At 36.1% G+C, this 23322-nt stretch overlaps 1 protein-coding gene across 1 annotated transcript in view; it reads right to left on the bottom strand.

The window, feature by feature from the left end:
• Positions 1–23322, bottom strand: part of KHDRBS2 (KH RNA binding domain containing, signal transduction associated 2) — a 503504-nt gene that overhangs the window by 41935 nt on the left and 438247 nt on the right. The window contains exon 7 of the mRNA XM_059701296.1: positions 6550–6632. Within this exon, the coding sequence (XP_059557279.1) occupies positions 6550–6632 (83 nt within the window). The remainder of the gene's footprint in view (positions 1–6549; positions 6633–23322) is intronic.

Raw genomic sequence — 23322 nt, 5'->3', positions numbered from 1 at the left:
ACAGCTAACTTGTAGAGTAACTGTGGGAAATATCTCAAATTCAATAACCATCTGTAAATTCAATCTCATTGTTGACGATAGTTTGAGACTTAAGAGAATTGAATTACAAAATGAGAGTGAATCACTTTATAGCAAGTAGTTCCACTTAAATGAGTAGGACAAGCTGTTATATACTTAATACTGTAACTTTTATTAAATTACTAGGGGACTGATGCACAAAATTTGTGCAAGGAGCTCAGCTCTCGCAGCCACAGCAGCTGCCCTCGGTCCTCGCAGGCCTGGCTTCATCTGGAAGGTCATCCAGAAGGACGTCCGGAAGGTCGTTCAGCTGCCCAGTCTAATTAACATATTACACTTTTATTATTATAGATTGGGTAACTGCAGTGCCTTACACTTAAGTTTTCATCCAAAGGGTTCTGTAGATTCTTTTTTTTTTAAAATATATTTTTTATTGATTTTTACAGAGAGGAAGGGCGAGAGATAGAGAGTTAGAAACATCGATGAGAGAGAAACATCGATCAGCCGCCTCCTGCACATCTCCTACTGGGGATGTGCCTGCAACCCAGGTACATGCCCTTGACCGGAATCGAACCTAGGACCCTTCAGTCCACAGGCCGACGCTCTATCCACTGAGCCAAACCGGTTTCAGCATGTATATTCTTAGTGTCACATTAAACTTATAGCCTAAAAACAATAATTAATGTAAGATAATTTCATTTTTTTTCATAGATGCCCTTTAGTAAGAGCCTTTTGCAAAGCATGCAAATAACTTGTTACATTCTTAGTATATTAAATGCATATTCTCTCTGGCATGTTCAGGTGCATAACAGAAACCTGTTACACCAATGAATTGACTTAGATTTCAAACGCTATTTATTAGTCTTTATATCTGAGGCCTCTGGAGTCAGCAGATATGATTCTGAATCCAAACTTTACTACTTGAACTTGGGAAAGTTGCTTAATATTGTTTAAGCTTCATTTTTTCTCTGTTTTAGGTGTTGTTGCAAGGATTAAATGACATAGAGTGCCTAAATAATTAGCATAGCAGCTAGCACAAAGCTAACGTTAGTTATTGTGAATCATTAATGCCAACTAGCCTCTGAGCAACAAAGCAGTGGTTCCTGTTGTGTGAGATCTGACCCTCAAAGGCTAAGAAGTTGTGCCAGGGGATCCAAGAGCCCATTTGTTCACTGTATATTCTGACTTTTTTTTAGTAGATGGATACTTTCTCATTAATAAGACACAAATTCATTTCAAAGTATTACTGATTCCATAGCAATTTCATGTTGTGATTTATATCTTCAGGCAACTGAGACTAATATGTCCATGACTAGTTGCTGGGGGTGTGATAAAAACTTTGGGTGTTGGGCTGGATCTCTTGCATCTACCTCCCCATGTCTACTCTTCTCTCCAATCTGCCCTAAACCCTGGATGACTAATGGCAACTCCATCTACTGGGTCTCTTGTCCTCTGCCTCTGAATGAGTTCAGCCAATGAGAGCAATGGGAGGAGACAAAGGAGAGTTGAGTGAGGTCTGGGTATTGACTGCTTGGAGTGTCCTACTTGTGGGATGGCCACGGGTGCCATTCTGAATCTCCTGACAGGACACCTCTCTCACAGCTTTCTGTGTCTGCCTTTCACTCCTAGTTTTGGTGGCAAACACCTTGTCCCAGGGAAACTAGCCCCAGAGGAATACACTGTTCCTGTGGTTCCACTATACTCTGCCACTGAAAATAGTCTTACTAAATTCTCTCCAGATTATCCTCATTTAAAAGTCTCATTTCCCCTCTTGCTGTGTAGGCCCTAGTGTGTAGACAGATATTCAAAAAGGGTCTTCAGCCCTAGCCGGTTTGGTTCAGTGGGGAGAGTGTCAGCCTGAGGACTGAAGGGTCCCAGGTTCGTTTCCGGTCAAGGGTACATGCCTGGATTGTGGGCTCGATCCCCAGTCGGGGGCGTGCAGGAGGCAGCCAACTAATGATTCCCTCTCATCATTGGTGTTTCTATCTCTCCCTCTTCCTTCCTCTCTGAAATCAATTATATATATATATATAAACAAAAAGGATCTTCATCTTTGAAAATTTGGGAACTTCTGTCTTATACTAGGATATCAGAGAGAGATGTATCTTTGCACTCTTGGCACCTTCCTTTTTTAATCTATAGAAAAGATGATTCCCTTCCTAGGTTGTGTGAGTATCTCACCTGATTCATGCTTCAAGGAAAGTAAACACTTTCGTTTTGATATTTTGCTTATTACATCATCAACCTGTAGTTAAAAAGTTTATACTGGAGAATTATAAATGATCAACATTTAACATTCAATTTAAATTACAGTTAGGTCAGAATTGACCTTTTGACATTAGTTTACATTATTATTTCTTGTTTATAAGTACTGTACATGAAAGTTATTCTTTTCTACATCTATGATTTGGTTTAGTATAGATTCTTGCTTAAAATCTGGGCATTGAGAAAAACCATGTGGTTGTAAAACCTTGTGAATTTGCATAATTTTAGAAGATTGATCTTTGAAAGCATTAATAACTTTGAAGAGTACATTAAAAATGGGGTATCAGAACATGAATAGAATTTAATATTCGGTCCAATTAAAGGTGTAAATCACAGGATGTAACTTGTCTTGAGGCAAAGACTTCAAGTAATTGAGTTCCTCTGGAAACTGCAATTCTAGTCCTGCAATTTGAAGCTTGTATAATAAACTCATCAATCTATTTCCTTACTTTTTCCTCTCATAGACACAGAGCAAGAGGAAATGATGGTTAGAGACCAGTCCTTCCTGTCATTTAGTTGAGCTACCTCTTAGGAATCTTTAGTGAAATTCCTTTTCTGTTCCATTTGAAATTTTCCAGAACTAAAGACACCTTACAAGAAAAGTGGAGATTAATTAAAATTGTTATAGTTTCTCCAGGTGAACTCCAGGTGAACCTTTGTAGTGCATATACCTTGTGAACTTCCCTTAGACTCTATTAAATATGATATAATTATTCCATTTAGGCACCTGCCAGATTCTACTTCATAATCTCCACCAATTCTGTATTCACTTGTGCTGACTAGTCAATTAAAGACCATTTTCTTTAAGGATTTTTGTCTTTCAGTTCTGTTAAGTCACTCATAATCTATTGTCTTACCTTCAAGATTCTAAATTAGCTTTTCTTTTGATTTTGACCACGACAGTACTAAAATAATAGTCATATTGCTTGTAAATGATGGAGAAACTTTAACCTCATGTAGTCCTCTTTATTCCAATTCTTTAGAAACTTTCTCCATTTTCCTCCATAAATCCAAATCATACCTTTTAAAGTCCAATTAATGAGCTACGATTTGAAAAGAAACAATCCCTGTAGAAAATTTGTTGTCTCTTACTTTTAATTCTTAATAGTTGACTATCCTATAGTAGTTTTACTTATATTTATTTAAATGTATACACAGCTTACAAATGACTCCTCAAACAAATTATTAGGAGCAAATATTAAAATGTATTTAAACATTTTTAAAGAAGTATACCGTATGGTGAGTATACATTCTGGCACACATAGTTATATAATAATAAATGCTTATTTAACTGCACTGTTCATCTTACCTTCTGCTGGCATAGTTGGATCAATAGAAATAATCTAAAAGTAGATATTAAATACATTATGTAATAAAATGTCTCAGTGCTTATCCATTTTTATCTCAAATTGTATTATATTTAAGAATTTTTCCACAGTTCTCTGAGATTATAGTGTTAATTTCAAACATTCATTAATGCATTTTCATTTTATTCAACAAATTTTACTAAGAACCTCTAGTGTGCTAATATTGAAAATGTTTTTATGAAAATAGATAATTTATACTTATTATAATATAGAACATTATTTTATACTTATACTACAGAATATTAGTATCATTACAACAAAATTCATGACCTGCTTTCTTTAACCTTCTTGTTTAGCACTAACATATCTCAAAACACATAAATATTTTGTCAGTAAATATGATACATACAATTCTGAATAGTGTATTCTCTTTGAGACATGAAGCTCTTTTTTGAATTTTCATAGTGTAGGTTTACATTGGGGCTGACATTCACATGTTCAACAATCATCTATTCAACACATAACTCATGAAAGTCTCTATAGATACAGAAAGCACACAGGGATGGATCAGGCATGGATTCTGGACAAGTAGTAATAGTCATATTGTTTGTAAATGATTGAGGAATTTAAGGGATATGTACACAAATGATCCTAATGTAAGACAAAGATAGAAAGTGCCATAGAGAAATAAAGATATGGTGCTATTGGAATTCAGAAACAGGTTATTCCTAAATAAAGGATTAAGGAAAGACGATTTGGAAGACTTAGATTTTGAGCTAGACCTAGGAGGATGAAAAGGATTTAGTCATAGAAAATTGAATAGATAGAAAAGGAAAAAAAAAATAAGAAGGTAATATAAGGACATAGAAAGTGTTCTTTAACATTTAAAATCATACTTGATTAAAACAAGATAAATTTTTCCCCAAATTATTCTATATTGGCATTACTTTTTAAACATAATTATGTTCAATTATTTGACTTTTTAAATATTTAAAGATAAATTATCTTAATTTTCATTTTTTCTTCTTCTCTCTTTTCTCTTAGCACTAGTTAAGCCCATTTAAATTTAACAGGAAGAAAGATTTAGAAAGTTCCTAATTTCCAGAAAATGATTTCAAAATCTCTATAAGATGAATGTAACTCTGCAGAGCTACATTAAGTAATGATTTTACTCTTTTCTGGTTGTGTTAGTAGTGTGTGGTAATTGTGTTTTCTACCAAATAGTTTCTGAAACAAGTTCAAGAACATTATTATCACTATTTTTTTATGTACTAATATATAGTGATGAACTAGCAATCTCATTGAAAATATTAGCAGTTGTTTTAAATATGTAGCCAAGTTGCATATACCACTCTATTTACTATCTGTGATGTGACACAAAACTTTCCCCAATCCTAACTAAGTGTGCTGTATTCCAATATGTAATTGGGACAATTAAAATACTACCCACAGTAAATGCTCTTAGTTCGTGATGGCTTTTCTATTTAACCTACTATAAATTTATCAATTACTCAAAGTTGAAGATGGTCATTTCCATAATGATATGTTATGCGTAGCTTTAAAGGTATCAGTTCACTCATCTTTCTCCTAATTGTCTACAGTATTCCCTTTAAATAGAATTTCCCTTTACCCCTTTCACTATGCTGTCCCTCAGGCCACGAAAAACACTTGTGCAATACATGTCGATTTCCTTCACTCCGTAATGACCTTGCAGTTGCTTCTTTCTTTGCCATCTTCTCTCCTCCAAATATTACTTAACAAATCATACAACTTTCTCTGGGTGCCAATAAAGTTGATCAATAAATGATCAACTCTAATGATTTTGTGACAGTTATACTAGTTTCTATAAACCACAAATAGGAGAATCAACTAATGGTATATGGACTTCTACTTTTTCATGAAATTTGTAACTAAGTAAAATAATTTTTTTTAGAAAAAAAACTTAAGTGAATACTTTTTCTAAAAATGCATGTTTTATTTCAAGTTTATACATAACTGCAAAAAATAGAAACAACACAAATGTCCTCCACCTGGTGAATGAAGAAACTGTAGTACATCCTTACAACAAAATACTACACAGTAATAAAAAGAATCAGAACACAGATACACACAACATGAGTAAATATCAAATACATTATGCTAAATGAAGAAACCAGACTCAAAAAGCCACATATTATATTACTTCATATTACTTATATGACATTCTAGAAAAGACAAAACTGTAGTGACACAAAACAAGTCATGGTTTCCAAGACCTGGTTTGAAAAGTTGACTATAAAGAACTGGAAGGAAACATCTTGGGTTGATGAAAAGGCCCTCTATCTGAATTTATTAGTTTGCATTTGCCAAAATGTACCACAACAGGCAAAACATACTGCATGTAAATAACATCTAAGTAAATCCAACTTTAAAAAAAGTAAAAGTTCATTGATATCAAAATTTTTGAGTCAATCTGACAAGTTATATTCAATAATCATTTAGTGATCCATTAAGAAAGGAAAGGAATTCTTGATTCATTAAATTATTTTATGAATTTTTCTCTTTTCAGAGCACCAATAACACTTCCTATATCTTTTGTATTACAAATAAAAATTACATTTTAGGAAAAAATAGCTATATCAAAAAAGTAACTTGTTTTTATTGTTAACTTAATTATGAGTTCACTAAAATAATCTTCAAAAACAACAATTTCATTAAATACAGGCTTGTTAATGAGTTGATTGGTTATGATAATTATCTGTCCTGAAAATAACACACTACTACTTCATTATTAACAATTGAAAGCTATTATCTTTTACCTCTCACAGTCTAGTAAGCAACTTCATAATTCAGACAGACAATGGAGAAAAACCACTACCAGAAACTCTCACATAACATAACTGATATTCAGATACAAGAAACAAAATAACAAGATTAGAAATAAACTGGGGAAGGGTTATTTAGGCAGCAAATGCCTTACCTTTGCGTTTGGGTGGCATAGCTGTTATCATATGTCTCATAAGTCTGGTCATCATATTCACCCCCATAGCCATCATCATACCCCTGCGGCAGAAAATGGTAGAAAGACCTATTAGCAATCAATTTGATTATCTGTTTTTCCTTAATGAGATATTATATAATGTTACCTTGATTTAGTTTTTATGTTTGGGTAGTTACACTGCATCATGTTTTACTAGATTAACAATTTTCCATAACTTTGAATAATATTTCATGGATTACATAGTAATCTATATATATAAAAGCCTAAGTGACCATTACGACCGGTCGACTGTTTGACTGGTTGCTATGGAGTGCACTGACCACCAGGGGGCAGATGCTCATGCAGGAGCTGCCCCCTGGTTGTCAGTGTGCTCCCACAGCCATCCTCCTGCAGCTGGCCAACCTCCCATGATCCCTCCCCCTGGCTGGCCAGCTCTGATCCGCCCCATCAGGACTGGCAAGACTGCCCCGATTGGCCCCAATCACCGGCCAGGCTGAGGGACCCCACCCATGCAGGAATTTGTGTACCAGGCTTCTAGTGCTTAATAATTAAACTCAGTATACCATTGAAGTAACAATACCTATTCTATACTTTATTTAGAATTTTGACTGATACGAATGAAGACAATTTAAGAAATTCAAAACATGTTTTTCTATTGAAAATATTATGGGTAGATAAAAGCAATTGTAAGAACCTAATAGTAGTGCTCACATATTTGCTACAACCGTATTGAGAGTTTTTTTCTTCCATTTATTGTAATCACTAGATGCCTGGTGCACAAAATTCATGCACTTGGGGGTGGGGATCCTTCAGCCCAGCCTGCACCCTCTCGCAGTCCGGTAGCCCTTGAGAGATGTCCAGATGCTGCGGAGGTGGGAGAGGCTCCCACAACCACCACTGCGCTTGCCAGCCATGAGCCTGACTTCTGGCTGAGTGATGCTCCCCCCTGTTGGAGTGCACTGACTACCAGGGGACAGCTCCTGCATTGAGCATCTGTCCCCTAGTGGTCGGTGATCATCATAGCAACCAGTCATTCTGCCACTTGGTTGATTTGCGTATTAGCCTTTATTACATAGAATAATTAAGATTAAAACTATAAAATGTAGACCCCTTAAATTGTAGTCAACTTCCTGCAAAATGGATATAGTCAAATTGCTCAAAAAAGAAGGAAGGAAGAACAAGAGGCAGAATAAAGACTTTGGTTTGTTATGCATTCTATAGTTTTTAAATCCCATAAGTAAAATAATGTTGTAAGGTAAGTTTGATTACCTGACTAAATTAATGCTAACAAAGCTAATGTGTATTTTCAGTGCAGCATGTACAAGCAAGCTAACAATTATACACTGTAGTTATCAGTGCCTCTGTGTTATTTAGTTTTACTTCTCTTGGTAGCCATGGGCTTTACTCTAAATCCTAGCCATTCATCTTGATGACTTTTGAAAAAACCTCTAGTTTTTTCTGCCTCTGGACCTTTGCTGGTGTGTTTCTTTTCTCTAAAATGAAGGATTTCTATACAACCCACAAATCCATAACTTCATTTAAGTTTGGAGGCTTATAAATCTCTCTATCTTGTTCAGAAATATAAACAAAAATGTGAAGATGTAAGTTTCCACATTAGTCTTGACCAAGACCCTTGAGCTCATTTAATCTGAAAAGTAATATTTTTCATCAAATTAAGAAATTCTTAAAATTATTTTTTATTACTTCATCTGTTCTACCCTTTACATAATGTTATTATTTATATATGAGGCTTTCTGAGTCTGACTTTAATATTTTCATTCATGATTTCCATCTCTTCATATTTTTGCTCTGACGTAGGGGGTCGTTTCCATCTGTTAAAATCTACTGATTTAAAGGCCATTTTGTATTACACCATCTTCAGGAAGTTTTTCCAGCTCCTTCTAAGCATATGGCAACTTTCTACATTGTGAATTATAATAGCCTGTGGTATTTTTTTCTCACCAGTATTTAGAATGTGCAAACAAATACTGTATTTTTCTATACCTTTGTCTCCTTTTAGAATTTAAACTTCTGAAACTCAAGGACTAATACTTGCGGTGCTTAGCATACTGTATTCCCGATAGTATTCACTCAATAAATATGTATTGAATTTTTAATTAGCACAAAGGAAATTATCTCACCCAGTGTAGATATGGATTGCCTGAAATCGATCACCACTGAAAGAGATATTTCATATGATGAATATATAGTAGTATTGTCTCTATTTATACCTAATAGCTTTTCCATTTGGTCTGTGGAAGACTATTATATTTTTCTTCCTCACACAAAAAATTCACAAAATTTTTTTTTATTCTCCCAAGAGTGTGTTTATTGATTTTAGAGAGAGAAAAAAGAGAGAGAGAAAGAAACATTGATGTCTCACATCAACTGGTTGCCTTTCATCTCACTAATTGGGGATTAAATCAGCAATCTAGTTGTTCCCTGACCAGGAATTGAACCTGCAAGCTTTGAGCACAAGGGACTATGCCCCAACCAACTAAGCCACCAGGTCAGGGCCAATATTCTTAAAAATATTACAAAGGTTCTCATGAGCCAGCACACATCAGTTCTAGTACATCACTGCTCTTGGCCCACAAGAGACCCACCGAGGTCTAGAAAATGAAATACCAATGGAAAATGTTTCAATAGAGTATGTAATTGGTGCTATGGGAACAATGGAAGGAATGTCTAAGTCTATCCAATAGTTTTATAGAGAATTTCTCTGGTAAGGCCTTATTTGAGATGGTTATTTGTACATAAATATATATTTTCTAGGTGGACAAGTGGGTAATGTGAGTGTATGTCAATTTCCAAGAACATTGAATATGAATGCATTGCCACATGAAAGAAAGCACTGTGTTTGGTGAAGTGCTAGTATTTGGGTCTAACTAAAGCACAGAATTCCTATGAAATGATAGGCAGTTGGTCTAAAGCAGTGGTCAGCAAACTGCGGCTCACGAGCCACATGTGGTGTGGCTCTTTGGCCCCTTGAGTGTGGCTCTTCCGAAGCCTTAGGAGTACCCTAATTAAGTTAATAACAATGTATCTACCTATATAGTTTAAGTTTAAAAAATTTGGCTCTCAAAAGAAATTTCAATCGTTGTACCATTGATATTTGGCTCTGTTGACTAATGAGTTTGCCGACCACTGGTCTAAAGAAATAGGTAGGGCCCTGGCTGGTGTGGCTCAGTTACTCGAGTGTTGTCCCATGCACTGAGAGGTTGCTGGTTCGATTCCCAGTCAGGGCACATACTACGTGGGTTGCAGGCTGGATTCCCAGAGTAGGTTTGCAGGAGGCAGCCAATCAATGTTTCTCTCTTCCTATCCTTTCCTCTCTCTCTAAAGACCAATATAAACATATATATATATAAAATAGGTAGAGTCAAGTCTGAAGTGCTCCTTTCTAACATGTATCCTATAGGTCAGGAAGCCATGGAAAAGTTTCAAGCAGTAGAATGACAATATACACATCTGTATTTTGTAAATTTCATTTGATTCTTTAAAAATTTCAAGTATTTGGGGACTAGGCTCCATTTTCCCCCTCTGCTTTTTTTGAACATGTTAATCATCTATAATAATAAAAGGGTAATATGCTAATTAGACCCGACAGCTTCCGGACGTCACTCCCGATGTCCTTCCTGACGAAGCCAGGGCCGGAGGTAAGCCAGCCCGAGTCCTGGATGCCTGCCGGCGGCTGGAGGAGGGAAGCCAGTGCCAGCAGCCAGGGAAAGGAAGGCCTACTCATGCATGAATTTTCATGCACTGGGCCTCTAGTAGTCACTATAAAACACCTAGATGATGACTCCAAAATTTGAATCACCAATGTCTTTATTTTTCTCTTGGTTTTTCTTGATTTTATATTTTTTCAACTTGCCTTGTAATTTTTCACTAAACTCTTGATATTATGTATGGAAACTTGTGAAGGATTTTGTCTGATGATATTTTCTTCCATAAGATTAAGTCTCTTTTGGCAGGCAGTTGGAATAACAGCAGATAACCTTGAGGCCATGGAGAGGTGGTTTTAGGCAATTGAATATAAGGAGTTTGAAGTTCAGACAGTCTGGGCTAGAGCTAGAGCTCTGAAAGTCATCAACATGTAGCTAACAATTGAAATAATCATTGTTCAGAGTGTTTACTGAGAAGAGAGAAGCTTAGGCTATACCATGCTCAACATGAACACAATATTATAAACCCCTATTTAAATGGTCTCTATATCACTGGGAAATGAAGGCACAGACATCAGCTATTATAAATATAATCATGTTTTCTATAATAAGACCCCACTATAAAAAGAAAATCAGTCTTAAATTTATAAAAAAAACAGATGCTACCACTTGGAGGGCCAGCTGCAAAATCCCCATGCATATGTATTTTCCTAACGTCGACCTGTGAGAATCTCTGGTTATACCGTGTGTACACTAACCACAGACACCAAATAAATGAAAAAATTCACAACAAATGGGAACAGAAACAAAATATGTATTAAATTTCCTCTAGCTATATAGTTTTTCTAATCAGCACCAATTTATGGAGTTTTTGAATATTTCTTGTAACTCAGAAAAGGGAATCATCACAAAAATGGTTTAGAACATCTCTCACCACATATTTTGGAAAATATCTGTTTCTAAAATATTATATTACTGAAAATTTGGGTAATGATTATGAATACCATAAGGAATTGCCATATATATATATATATATATATATATATATATATATATATACACACACACACACACACACACACACACACACACACACACTAGGTATATTGGTTAATAAGGCAGATTTTGTAATCAAAGAAAATAGGATAATTTCAGGAGAAACATCAAAAGTGCTTTATTCAAAGTAATAGCTACACATTTCCCCCATCTTTTAGGTAATTTGTGGATACCGTCCCAATAGAACTTTTCTTGTTTTGAGGCAACCATTCAGAGACAAAATTTTCCACTTCTTAGTATGTTTTGAAGTGCTGCTCACAAAGTGCATGTGCCATCGATCGGAACAAGTGGTAATCTGGAGCAAGGTCTAGTGAATACAGCGGGTGGGTTGATATTTCCCAGGCAAGATCTTTTAACATATCTTTAACTGGTTTTGAAGTGTGTGATGGTGTGTCATCATGAAGCAAAATTACTTTGCTGTGTCTTCTGGCACATTCTGGTCATTTCACGATCAAAGTGTGGTTCAAATTGATTATTTGTTGTCAGTAGCAATCAGTATTAATGGTTTCACCTGGTTTTGGAAGCTCATACTACACCACACCTTCCTGATCCCACCAAACCCAAAGCACTGTCTTCTTTCCAAAGTGATTTGGCCTTGCAGTTGATGATGATGGTTGACCTGGATCAACCCATGATTTTGTGCATTTGGGATTCTCAAAATAAATCCTCCCCCTTTTTTTAAAAAAATATATTTTATTGAGTTTTTACAGAGAGGAAGGGAGAGGGATAGAGAGTTAGAAACACCGATGAGAGAGAAACATCGATCAGCTGCCCCCTGCATGCCCCCGACTAGGGATGTGCCTGCAACCAAGGTACATGCCCTTGACCGGAATTGAACCTGGGACCCTTCAGTCCTCAAGCTGATGCTCTATCCACTAAGCCAAACTGGTTAGGGCTAAATCCCCTTTTCATCGCCAGTCACAATACGATGCAAAAAAGACTTACTTTCATGCCGTTGAAGCAACATTTTACTGATGACTTTTCGGTTTTCCATTTGTCTTTCGTTCAGTTGATGTGGCACCCATTTTCCTTCCTTTAAAATCTTTCCTATTGCTTATAAGAGATCGGAAATTGTTTGCTGAGCAATGTTTAATCTTTCTGCAAGTTGTTTTTGAGTTTGACACTCATCTTCATCCCATAATGCTTGTAATTATTGGTCTTCAAACTTTTTTGGTTGACCTGGGCAATCTTTGTCTTTCACATCGAAATCATCACTTTTAAAGCGTTCACAAGTATCTTGAGATGGAGCATGTTCACCATAAGCTTCCCAAAGATCTCAGCAGCACTTTTCTCCAAAACAAAGTAATGAATTAAAACTTCCCACAAATGCTCTTTTTTTGGCATGAAATTCGACATTTTTAAGTGTAAAAATATCTATGATGTTAACACCTTCAGCAAATTTGACATATGAAGTTTTCAAGCTTGTTGTCAATACAACAAAACAGTATACATATCAAATTGCATATATATCAACATACGTGTAACTCCATCTATTGAAAAAAATCTGCATTATTAACCGGTACACCTAGTGTGTGTGTGTGTGTGTGTGTGTGTGTGTGTGCGTGTGTAGTATATGCTATAGTTAAAACTCATAGTGATATTAGAAACTATAAAACTGACATTTTTTTCAGCTAAAAGAAGCAAAAATTACTTGTGATATGAGTAAGTTATTGTGACTTCCAGAAGACATTTTTTTTGAAAATTTTAATGCTATAAAATGTCATCCTGATTCTGTTTTATGCCCACACTTTCCTGGAAGATGTTTAAATTTAACAGGCCTCAGTGACAGATTTAGCATTTGGTCATTATTCTCATTTGGGGTTTTTATTTTCTGTAAAAGGTCAGTGGGTATTAAAATAAAAGAAAATAATAATGTGGAAATTTCTAATACAATCAAGAGAAAAAGAAAATAAAGTCAAGCATGCAATCAAGAATCGTAAAACCTTCCAGAATTAAGTAATTTAATTATCAGGGTCAAAATAATAAATTTGTCATCAAACACTAAAATACTAGGCACAGAAGCAATTTGCAAATGCTGCCCTTTGTCATTGAATATAATTAACAGGTCAGATAGGAACTTGACTTTTAACTTTCTTTATTAAGTGTGGTTAATTCTTATAAGCATATGTTCCCTTTGTAATGAGTTAAACCACAAAATGCATTGCATGCTCATTTCACATATACAGTCTTTTTATGAAAGCACTTTATTGCAATAATTTAAACTTTAAAACATATGAAACAGTATTAAGACAAAAACTAAACTCAGAATGCTTATGCTTTAAGAGTCAATATTTCCTTAGGATGTAAATGATCAATGCTTCTTTTATGTAAATATCTCCCTACATTTTTTGTCATACATTTTTGGCTTCATGTCAAATAGATAAGTTTCTCATAAAATAGAAAGGATTTTAATAATGTCTTCCATCTCTTTTTTCCACTGAAAGAATGGCTGCCTATTATGAACCACTGGCTGGTTTGGAATAGCATAGCAACAGATGCCTCCCAACATGGCTTTTGTTACTGATGCAGTAGGCCAGCTCACTTACTCACGGTGGGAAGTCATTATCTGTTCAAAGTCATCCTATAGTATGATGGTCCACCCAGGCAGTGGGAAATCACCACACCTAATGGTCTAGCTTCTCAATGAGGCAATATTTCCCATTTCTGAATGTTTTCTGTGGAAATCAACAAATAACTCTTTAATAAGTGGAAAGGTTCTCTATTACATCTTCATCTCCTGGGTAGATTGTAGCTATTACACAATTTCCCCATATAAATATGCACTCAATGTGAAGGCTAGAAAGGACATATTCCTGATACTTCTTTGGAAAATCAAAGCTCGCAAGGAACTACAAGACCATCTCGGACAGCCATGCATGTGCATACTCAACACTTTAAAATTAATCTTGCAAGAGGCTAATTCTAACTTTTAAAGCAGACCAGTAAAATTAAATAACAAACCTCAGTATGTGCATATGGAGATTATGCACATTTAAAGATGAAATTAATAACATTCCATCCAACTGAACAACATTTGGATCCATATACAATAAGCATGCAATTGGAGCTACTTAGTGATGCTTTGTGAAGTGCTCATACAAATAGTTTTTTCATTAAAAACATAAATCAACTTCTAAGGAATGCTCTGTATTTTTATACCCATTTTACAGATTTGGAAATAATTTCCTGAGGCCATAGCCTGTCAGCAAGTGGCCTGGCCAGAATTCAAACCCAATCTCTGAAACTGTCTAGTGCTTAATCTCTTGTTGTTTTACTAAAGGTCTAATAGTAATGGAAAAATCTAATTCTCATGACCACTTTAAAATCATTTGAGTATGTAAATTTTAATCATAAAATAAGGTTTGAGGTTTTTAGCTATTAAAATAGATATGAGGACATAAATGTAAAAGTATTTTGGGTTATTTTTCATTCTATATTTTTTTATCCTATATTTCTTAAAAGCACTGCTCTGTTTTTAACTGTCAAGGACTCTGCAGGGTCTGAGATTCTAATGGACTTATAAGTTAACAAGGCTAGCCTGTTACTGTTTCATGGATTCTGGCTGAAAACACAAGACTCCTGGGTCAGAAATAAGGGACTTCATTACTCAGAGCAAAGTCATAGCCAGAGCTTCATACTGGTTTGAGCGAGTTCCCTATGTGTCCTACACCCCACAGGTACAGCTTAGGTGGGCCAAGTGGATGCATCTGCTTGCATTGGGTAGCATTACATGGGAAGGAACCATAGGGTTAGCAGCCGTGGGCAAACTACGGGCCGGATCCGGCCTGTTTGAAATGAATAAAACTAAAAAAAAAAAAAAGACCGTACCCTTTTATGTAATGATGTTTACTTTGAATTTATATTAGTTCACACAAACACTCCATCCATGCTTTTGTTCTGGCCCTCTGGTCCAGTTTAAGAACCCCTTGTGGCCCTCGAGTCAAAAAGTTTGCCCACCCCTGGCTTAGAGAATCTTTAAATGGAAGTGAATCTACTCTTTGTCTGGAGATGGTGTTACTTTATCCCTCAGTGTTTCTTGCTGAAAGCACAGTCCTGAGAAATAGGAGGAGTAAAGAGTGGTCAGGACCTTGTATTATTGGCATACCCAGCCAGAAAGTGAAGGGCCAGTCAAGGTCCATGGCAAATTGCTTCTGCCAAGGAGATGAGCAAAACAGGTGAAATTGAGGAGTCTTTTACTGATTTACAGTATTGTGGAAAGGAGGATAGATTATTATATTGTTTCCTTGTTTAGTGAACATCTGAAGGCTGGGTCAGCAGTTGTGTCTTTAATTTTATCTCTTCAGCAAAATTTAACATGCTTGCTCTTTCTTATTCTGCTTTGCTTTTGTCTCCTTGCTTTCTATACTATTTTACCCATGGGTCATTTCAGACAGCAACCCTTTTCTATCAGTAGCAATAAACATTGTCACTTGTGATATACTACCTCCTAAAACACAGACAAATATTTTTAGTAAGGCTCCCTGGTCCCTGAAGAATGTTAACATGATTTCAAACCTACTTTCCTCTATTGGAATGAGTGTACATTAATTTCCAAAGTTTTCCAAGTTTCAGAGGTCACCTAACTATATTTTTGGTGATGGATTTATTTAATGTAGTTTAAGCTTGCAGGTAAGTGATTCTTGGTCATAAACACTGTATTAATTTTCTGTTAAAACAACTTTATAATAAACCAAGGTACATCATAAACTCTAGACTAATAACAATAGTAAAACGGCCCTAGTCGGTTTGGCTCAGTGGATAGAGCATTGGCCTGCTGACCGAAGGGTCCCAGGTTTGATTCCAGTCAAGGCCATGTACCTCAGTTGCAGGCACCTCCCTGGCCTGGGCCCTAGTTGGGGCTCATGCAGGAAGCAACCAATTGACATGCTTCTCTTACATCAATATCTTTCCCTTTCTTTTCCACTCTTTCTAAAAATCAATGAAAAAATATCCTCTGTGAGGACTGAATTAATAAAACCTGGTAGTTGGTGAAGACAGGGGAAGCAGTAGCTATTTATAGAATGTTTATAGGATATAATTAAAATTAGATTTCCTGTAATCTTTCAGTCACACCCCCCCCCCACCCTCACTCCCTACCCAGTATGCTATAAAAGTTTGATAACTTTTTGTGTGTTTTTAAAAAGGATTCATTTGTCAGTAGGGTTGTTCCACCCCCATTTTTATAAGTGTTTTTAACACCTTAGAAATCACACAGCAATATGTTCAATCTAGTTAATGAACAGAACTATGACTAATGAAATCGGAAGTTTAGGATAATGTACTAATGAGTGCTAGTATGCTAATGGATCCATTTTACATGTTAATGCTTTATGTATTTCACACATTGTAGACAGCATTACTATTTCATATTAGATCTCAACAAATGCTTTAAAAACAGTGGTATAAGGCTCGAAGGCAGTGGTTCTGAACCTTGGCTGCACATTAGAATCACCTGGGAATCTTTTTAAAATCCTGATTTCTGGGCCTCATCCTCCGGAAATTCTGTTTCTTTGTTATGGGGTGAGGCCACAACATTAGTAACAAAGAAACAGATTTCCGGAGGATGAGGCCCAGAAATCAGGATTTTAAAAAGATTCCCAGGTGATTTTAATGTGCAGCCAAGGTTCAGAACCACTGCTCTAAGGCAGTGGTCGGAAAACTCATTAGTCAACAGAGCCAAATAATAGTACAACTATTGAAATTTATTTTGAGAGCCAAATTTTTTAAACTTAAACTACATAGGTAGGTACATTGTTATTAACTTAATTAGGGTACTCCTCAGGCTTAGGAAGAGCCACACTCAAGGGGCCAAAGAGCCGCATGTGGCTCACGAGCCGCAGTTTGCAGACCACCGCTCTAAGGTCTTCTAACACACTCAACAGGAAAAAGATAGATTTAATTGATAAATCCTGTCATGACTAAGAACAGGGTCAAGTTTGAGAAGACAACTCATGTTTCTCACTCATAAGTACCAAAAGGTTAAAGATGAATAGAAGAAGGGCATTGTTGTATCTTAATATATTTTTAATCTGCTGGCCTCACAAGGGGAGAGGTTTTACTTTAAGGTATTTTTACCTCCAATAATCTATATAGTACCTTGAGGTTGCTGCTGTGTGCTTTATATTTATACTGCTATTTTAGGTTATAGGAAACTAAAACCTAAATTTGTAAACACCATCGCAACTGATCTGATTTAAATCAACCTGTATATGGCAGGGGATAAATTAGAAAAACAAAACAAAACAGAATCCCAAATTCAACATCCTGTAATGACTCCTGCCATACTTTTTGCTAACATGATTTGGGTTTTTGAAACAGGAATTTTATTTCTGTAAAACGAAAGTATGACGGCATGATGTATCTATTTAATAATTTTCAATATCTCTTCTCCAAAAGTATTTGAGTTCAGATCTTAAGTAACATTTTTTAATTAGAAAGCAATTTAAGAATCTATAATTTACATTTATAAATGAAGCAATTTTGATATTTTGTTTTACATAACTATCACTTTCTAATAAATTATGCATTAGGCAAATGAGTCTTAAAATTAAATAATAATTTTATATAAACAAGTTAGATAATTTTCATTTTTATGTTGATTTTTTTTCTGTAACATGATACCATATATCACAAAAATTCCTTTATAATCCTGGAAGCTAGGCATTTCTAAATTTTTTGTGATTCCAAAGATTAGAAATATATTAAGATATGACAATGCCTTTCTATCCATGTCTAACCTTTGATACTTAATGAGTAAAAAACATGAGTTGTCTTCCCAAACTTTATTCTGTTCTTAGTCATGAAAGCATTATCAATTTTATCTTGCTGGAATGTTGTGCTTATTTTTTCAGAGAAAATATAAACACCAAATTTAACTAAGTTATTACAAATAAAGTATTTATTTTGACATTGTTTGAATAGGAAAGGTCTCACTGCTGAATTAATTTAGGTCTGATCTTTAATACTAGAGGCCCGGTGCACAAATTTGTGCATGGGTAGGGTCCATCTGGCCCACCCCAATTGGGGCCGATAGGGCCAGGCTGGCCGGGAAGAGGGGACACGGGAGGTTGGCTGGCCAGGCCCACCCCCAAGGTGTGTCCAACTGGGGGGAGGGGCTGTGGACAGTTGGCAGGCCGGCCCCGCCTCCTGGTCGAACTCCCAGTTGAGGAGACAATTTGCATATTAGCCTTTTATTATATAGGGTTCTTCTTTTAAACTACTCTCTCCTTTCTCTTGGGCAGGGATTGCTTTTTTTTTTTTTTACATCACCAGCTCTCCTTGAGGCTGGTGACTTAGGGCTGCCTTGGAAACCAGCAACCTTGGAGGTAGACTATCTGAGCAAGCAGGATCCCTCCATCTTTGCTTTGACCAGACTAGCTATATTTTAAGTTTTACATTTCTACATTAAAAATATTCAGTCTAAAATATTTAAAATATATTGATGTAGAGAATTTGACTTTAGTAAACATTTTTACATGTTCTATTGTAACTACCAAATGGAGGATGTTTGGGCTAAAAACATCAGTTTGCCATTTAGATGCTCAATTTTCTATCAAAAGATCATTCAAATTGCTATGTTATTTTATTAACTATTCATTTTATCTGTGGTGACTCATTTCTTTCCAAATTTAACATTATGTTGGCTTATAATGTCAAAACTCTTGTATTTCCTACATAGAGACCTCATTTATACTAGTGCAGTATTGTCCAACAGAACTTTGATGATAGAAATTTTGTTTGTTCCCTGCTGTCCTGTATGATAGTCACTAGCCACATATAGCTATTAAGCACAAAAATGTGGCTAATAGACTGATGAACTAAATTGTTCATTTTATTTCAATTTAAATAATTTAATTTTTAATTAAAGTGGCTATATGTGGCTACTGATTACCATATTAGATGGTGAAGCTGACCAGACATTTTTTAATGTCTGTTTTCTTTTTTCAGTTCAAACTTAATCTTAGAGGGACAATAGCTAAAGGACTTGGATTTTATAAATGAAGGAATTTTGATAATTAAAAGAATATTTATATTGAATCTGCCATGCACTCCCTTTTATCTTTTCCTGTCTCATTGTAGAAATTACCCGTGATTTTTCTCTTTTGTTATTTTGAGAGATTTTGCCTTCTAGTGAGTGAGGTGGATCGGGAGCTTTGATGGCATTTTGTATTAAAAAATAAAATGAAGAAACCATTAATGACATAAGATTGTTAGTAGTTTTTAGAAAATTTCAATATAAAAACATCCAAACAATAGCAAAAAGCAATGAACATAGAGAAAATGAGAACACTTCTTGACTCTGTACTTATCCCTTTCATAACCCTTTTAAAGAATCAACAAAAGAGAGAAAAAAAATAGATCCACATGTTTGAATCTTTGATGATTTAAAGACAGCTATTTTAAAGCAGAATCTTATGTTGTCAGTTCTATTATATTTCTCATTACTTCTTTATAAACTAGTAGAATGACCTCTGGGTTGGTTCCTTAAGGAAGTTTTCAACCCTCATGGAACTGACTTTAAAAAGAGTTGTTTTAAGAACATATAAGATTACTGGGTAGAAAGAGGTAGAAGATAACAGAGACATTTTATGTGTGATACTATCCATTTTTTAAAAAAGAATAACACCAGTCAAACAACATTCTTGCCACAAGGAGGAACTTAAATATACAGAAAGAAAAAAAAAAAACAGGGGTTAAAAAGAGCATCACAAAAGATGAAAGGTAGTTTTTTAAAAGTTTGTGATATGCTAAGTCTGAAGCAAATGAAAAGAGGTTTACTTTTATTCAGTGGCAAATGGTAAGGGAATGAAGTGATGGTGGTGAGGCTTGTGCAAGGATTGGTAAATATAGAGAACAACAAGAGGAACGCATCAGGTCAGTCTATAGGGTTCAGGCTCTCTGCCTGGATTCCTGTTAAACCTACTTGATTAGACTCTTCTAGCCATGGAGCTCATAGTGAGCTTCGCCTTCATGAGCTTCTGCTGTTCTTTTCCTATGTTCTTGACCTTATGCACAGTTATGCTCATTCTACTCGCTAATCCATTAGGCTGTGCTCACCCTCTCTACTCCACTTATTTGGAGAGCAATCAAGTGTATCCAGACAAATCCATCTCCCGATTTTATGCCTTTATATCTCCTTTCTAAGTTCTTTACATTTCTTAATTTCCCTCGCTCACAATTTCCTTCTTTACCAAGGAGTACCTGCCTCATTTCTTCTCATTTATGACTAAATGAAAAATAAAAACACCAGTAGGCAATAAATCATCACAGCAATAGCCAAAATTGACAAATGTTACAATTCTTTCCAAGGTTGAATTGCTGTGTTTCTGATTTTATCTTGAGTGGCCCTGTGTATAAATGGTGTTATAATATGTCAGTATTGAAAACAAGGTACACAATGATAGTAACTATAATGTTATTATATTATTATTATATACAACCAAAAGTACACAAATATTAAACTTTATAACTAGAGGCCCGGTGCACCGGATTCATGCACTGGTGGGGGGCATGGCCTGCGGGGATGGGCCCGCTGTAAAAAGCGCCGCTCATCCCAGTCAGCCAAGTGGTTGTGGACCCGCCCTCTGAGTGGCTGCTCCCTGGTCCTGCATCTTCCATGGAGCCAGAACACTGGCCTCTCCAGAGAACCTGGTCTGGGCCGGGCCCAGGGACAATAGCACTGAGAGGCGGCAGAGTAGGCCTTAGTCCTGTGGCAGCCAGGAACCCCCTCCCAACCTCCTGGGTCAGCTTTGAGAGCCCAGTGGCGGTGCTGCACGGCCTGTGGGTGTCCAAAGGAGGCAGCAGGCAGTGATGAGGAGGAGCCTGGGGCGAGGAGGCGACCATTGCAGCCCAGGTTCCTACCCATCGGCCAGGGCTTTGCAGCAGAAGCAGCCGCTCATCCTGGTTAGCCAAGCGGCACTCCCACTGTGGTGGTGCACAGACCGCCAGGGGGCAGCTCCTGTGTTGAGAGTCTGCCCCATGGTGGTCAGTGTGCATCATAGCGACTGGTCGACAGGCCGTTTCGCTGTTCAGTCGCTGGGCTTTTATTATATAGGATATTTCATAGTAGCATAGTAAAAAATTTTGAGAGACATATTCTGAAACATATTCTGAGACCTGTGCTAAATGCTATTTATTATTCCACATATTGTTAGGAGGCTGACACTTTTTTTTTAATTGATTGATTTTAGAAAGAGAGATACACACACATTGATTTGTTGTTCCACTTATTTCTGCTTTCATTGGTTGCTTCTTTTATTTTTGTTAATCCTTACCTGAGGATATTTTTTACATTGATTTTTTTTTAGAGAGAGAGAGAGAGTGAGAGGGAAAGAGAGAGAGAGAAGAACATCGATGTGAGAGAGACATATTGATTATTTGCCTCCTTCATGTACCTGGTCTAGGGCTAGGAATTCAACCTGCAACCCAGATATGTACCCTTGACCAGAAGTCAAACCCATGACCCTTTGGTGCTTGGGCCAACACTCTAACCACTGAGCAACACTTACCAAGGCTGTTTGCTTCTTTTATGTACCCTGACCGGGGATCAAACCACATCCTTGGTATATCAGAATAGTGCTCTAACCAAATAAGCCACCTGGCCAGGGCTAGGAGGCTGCCACTTTCATCATCCCCATTTTATAACTGTGAATCCCAGCTATAATTTCTAAAGTAAAATCATAACTACCTAAAAAAAACAGGTGCTCAACTTCTGAAGTTCTTGAGTAAACCTGAATTTTTGTTTTCAGAATTTATGCTCAGTTTTCTCACTGCTACAACTACTAATAACTTCTATATATTGATTTTTATTTCAAATATTTTGTGTTTTTCTTTGTTTTAGGTAAATGAGTAAATTTAGTTCACTTACTCCATTTTGCCAGAAGCACTTGCTATCTGAACTTACAGTCTGCTTCGAATACAACCTTTACCACTCTCCTCTATGAGATCATGAGCTTTTGACAGATTCTCTGAGTTTTCATCTTAATATCTGCCCCCATTGCCAGCACAGTGTTTCATATGAAGCATTTGATAATTTTTTTTGAACATTTCTCCAAAGCTCCAAGTTGGGATTTGTTAAATGTTGTTCATCTTACTTTCCATAATTATTACTGTGTCAAATGTGGCCCAAAAGGGTTAATATCTTTTCCAAAGGTAATAAGAGTCCGACATAAAATACAGTCCTGTTGTATGTTTTTAAGCAAATTTATCAACCTGTGGCGGATGGTTTATATCTATCTATAAAATGGATATAATTATGCTGGCTCTCAATAAGTGATCATTGTATGGCTAAAAAATGAAAGCTCGGTGTGTATGTAATAGATGATATTCCCTCAGCAGCTTTCTAAAATATTAATGAAAATGATTTTGCATATAGATACTTTGATGTTCAAAGGGCTCCAATCTTTTAAAAGAATTCAGTGGAAAATGCATAAGGGAATCGTCACTATTTCTTTGTTCAAAAGAACAAACACAACATCCTTAACTAGACATCTGCTTGTGTCTACAGGTTAGCAATAGTTGATAACTACGATGAATACTGAGTCCTGACTTACCTAACACTGCTACACCAAAAGTCCTTACACTCCCACATTGCTCTATGCATTTATTTCTGTGACTCAATCCTTCTGTGATTCTTAAAAATGCAAAAGCTGAAATGCTATGTCTATTCCTCTCATGTAGTACTTTTATAAATGCATCACACACAAGAAAGCAATTTTAATAGCAATTCAGAGCCTTTTTGCATCTCATAATTTAAAATAGCATCTTGAGAGTATCATGCTAAGTGGAATAAGGCAGCTGGAAAAGGACAGGAATCATATGATCTCACTCATATGTGGGATAGAAAACAAAAGGCAATAAACAAACCAAGCAAATAAAATGGACTTACTGCTCTTAAGTCTTTTCTCAGTTTTCAAGATTTAAGAATTGTGTTTCGTCTGGGAGGTATTAGGAGACCCCAAAAGTTAGCCAGCTTTCCTTCTAAGTCCATGAAGTCAACCTCACTAAGCCACTTGCTCCCAGTTCCTACTTG

This window comes from Myotis daubentonii, chromosome 6 (genome assembly GCF_963259705.1).
Source record: "Myotis daubentonii chromosome 6, mMyoDau2.1, whole genome shotgun sequence".
Classification (NCBI taxonomy): domain Eukaryota; kingdom Metazoa; phylum Chordata; class Mammalia; order Chiroptera; family Vespertilionidae; genus Myotis; species Myotis daubentonii.
The sequence above is the reverse complement of the archived record's forward strand: the minus strand, read 5'-3'. Positions and strand labels throughout refer to the sequence as shown.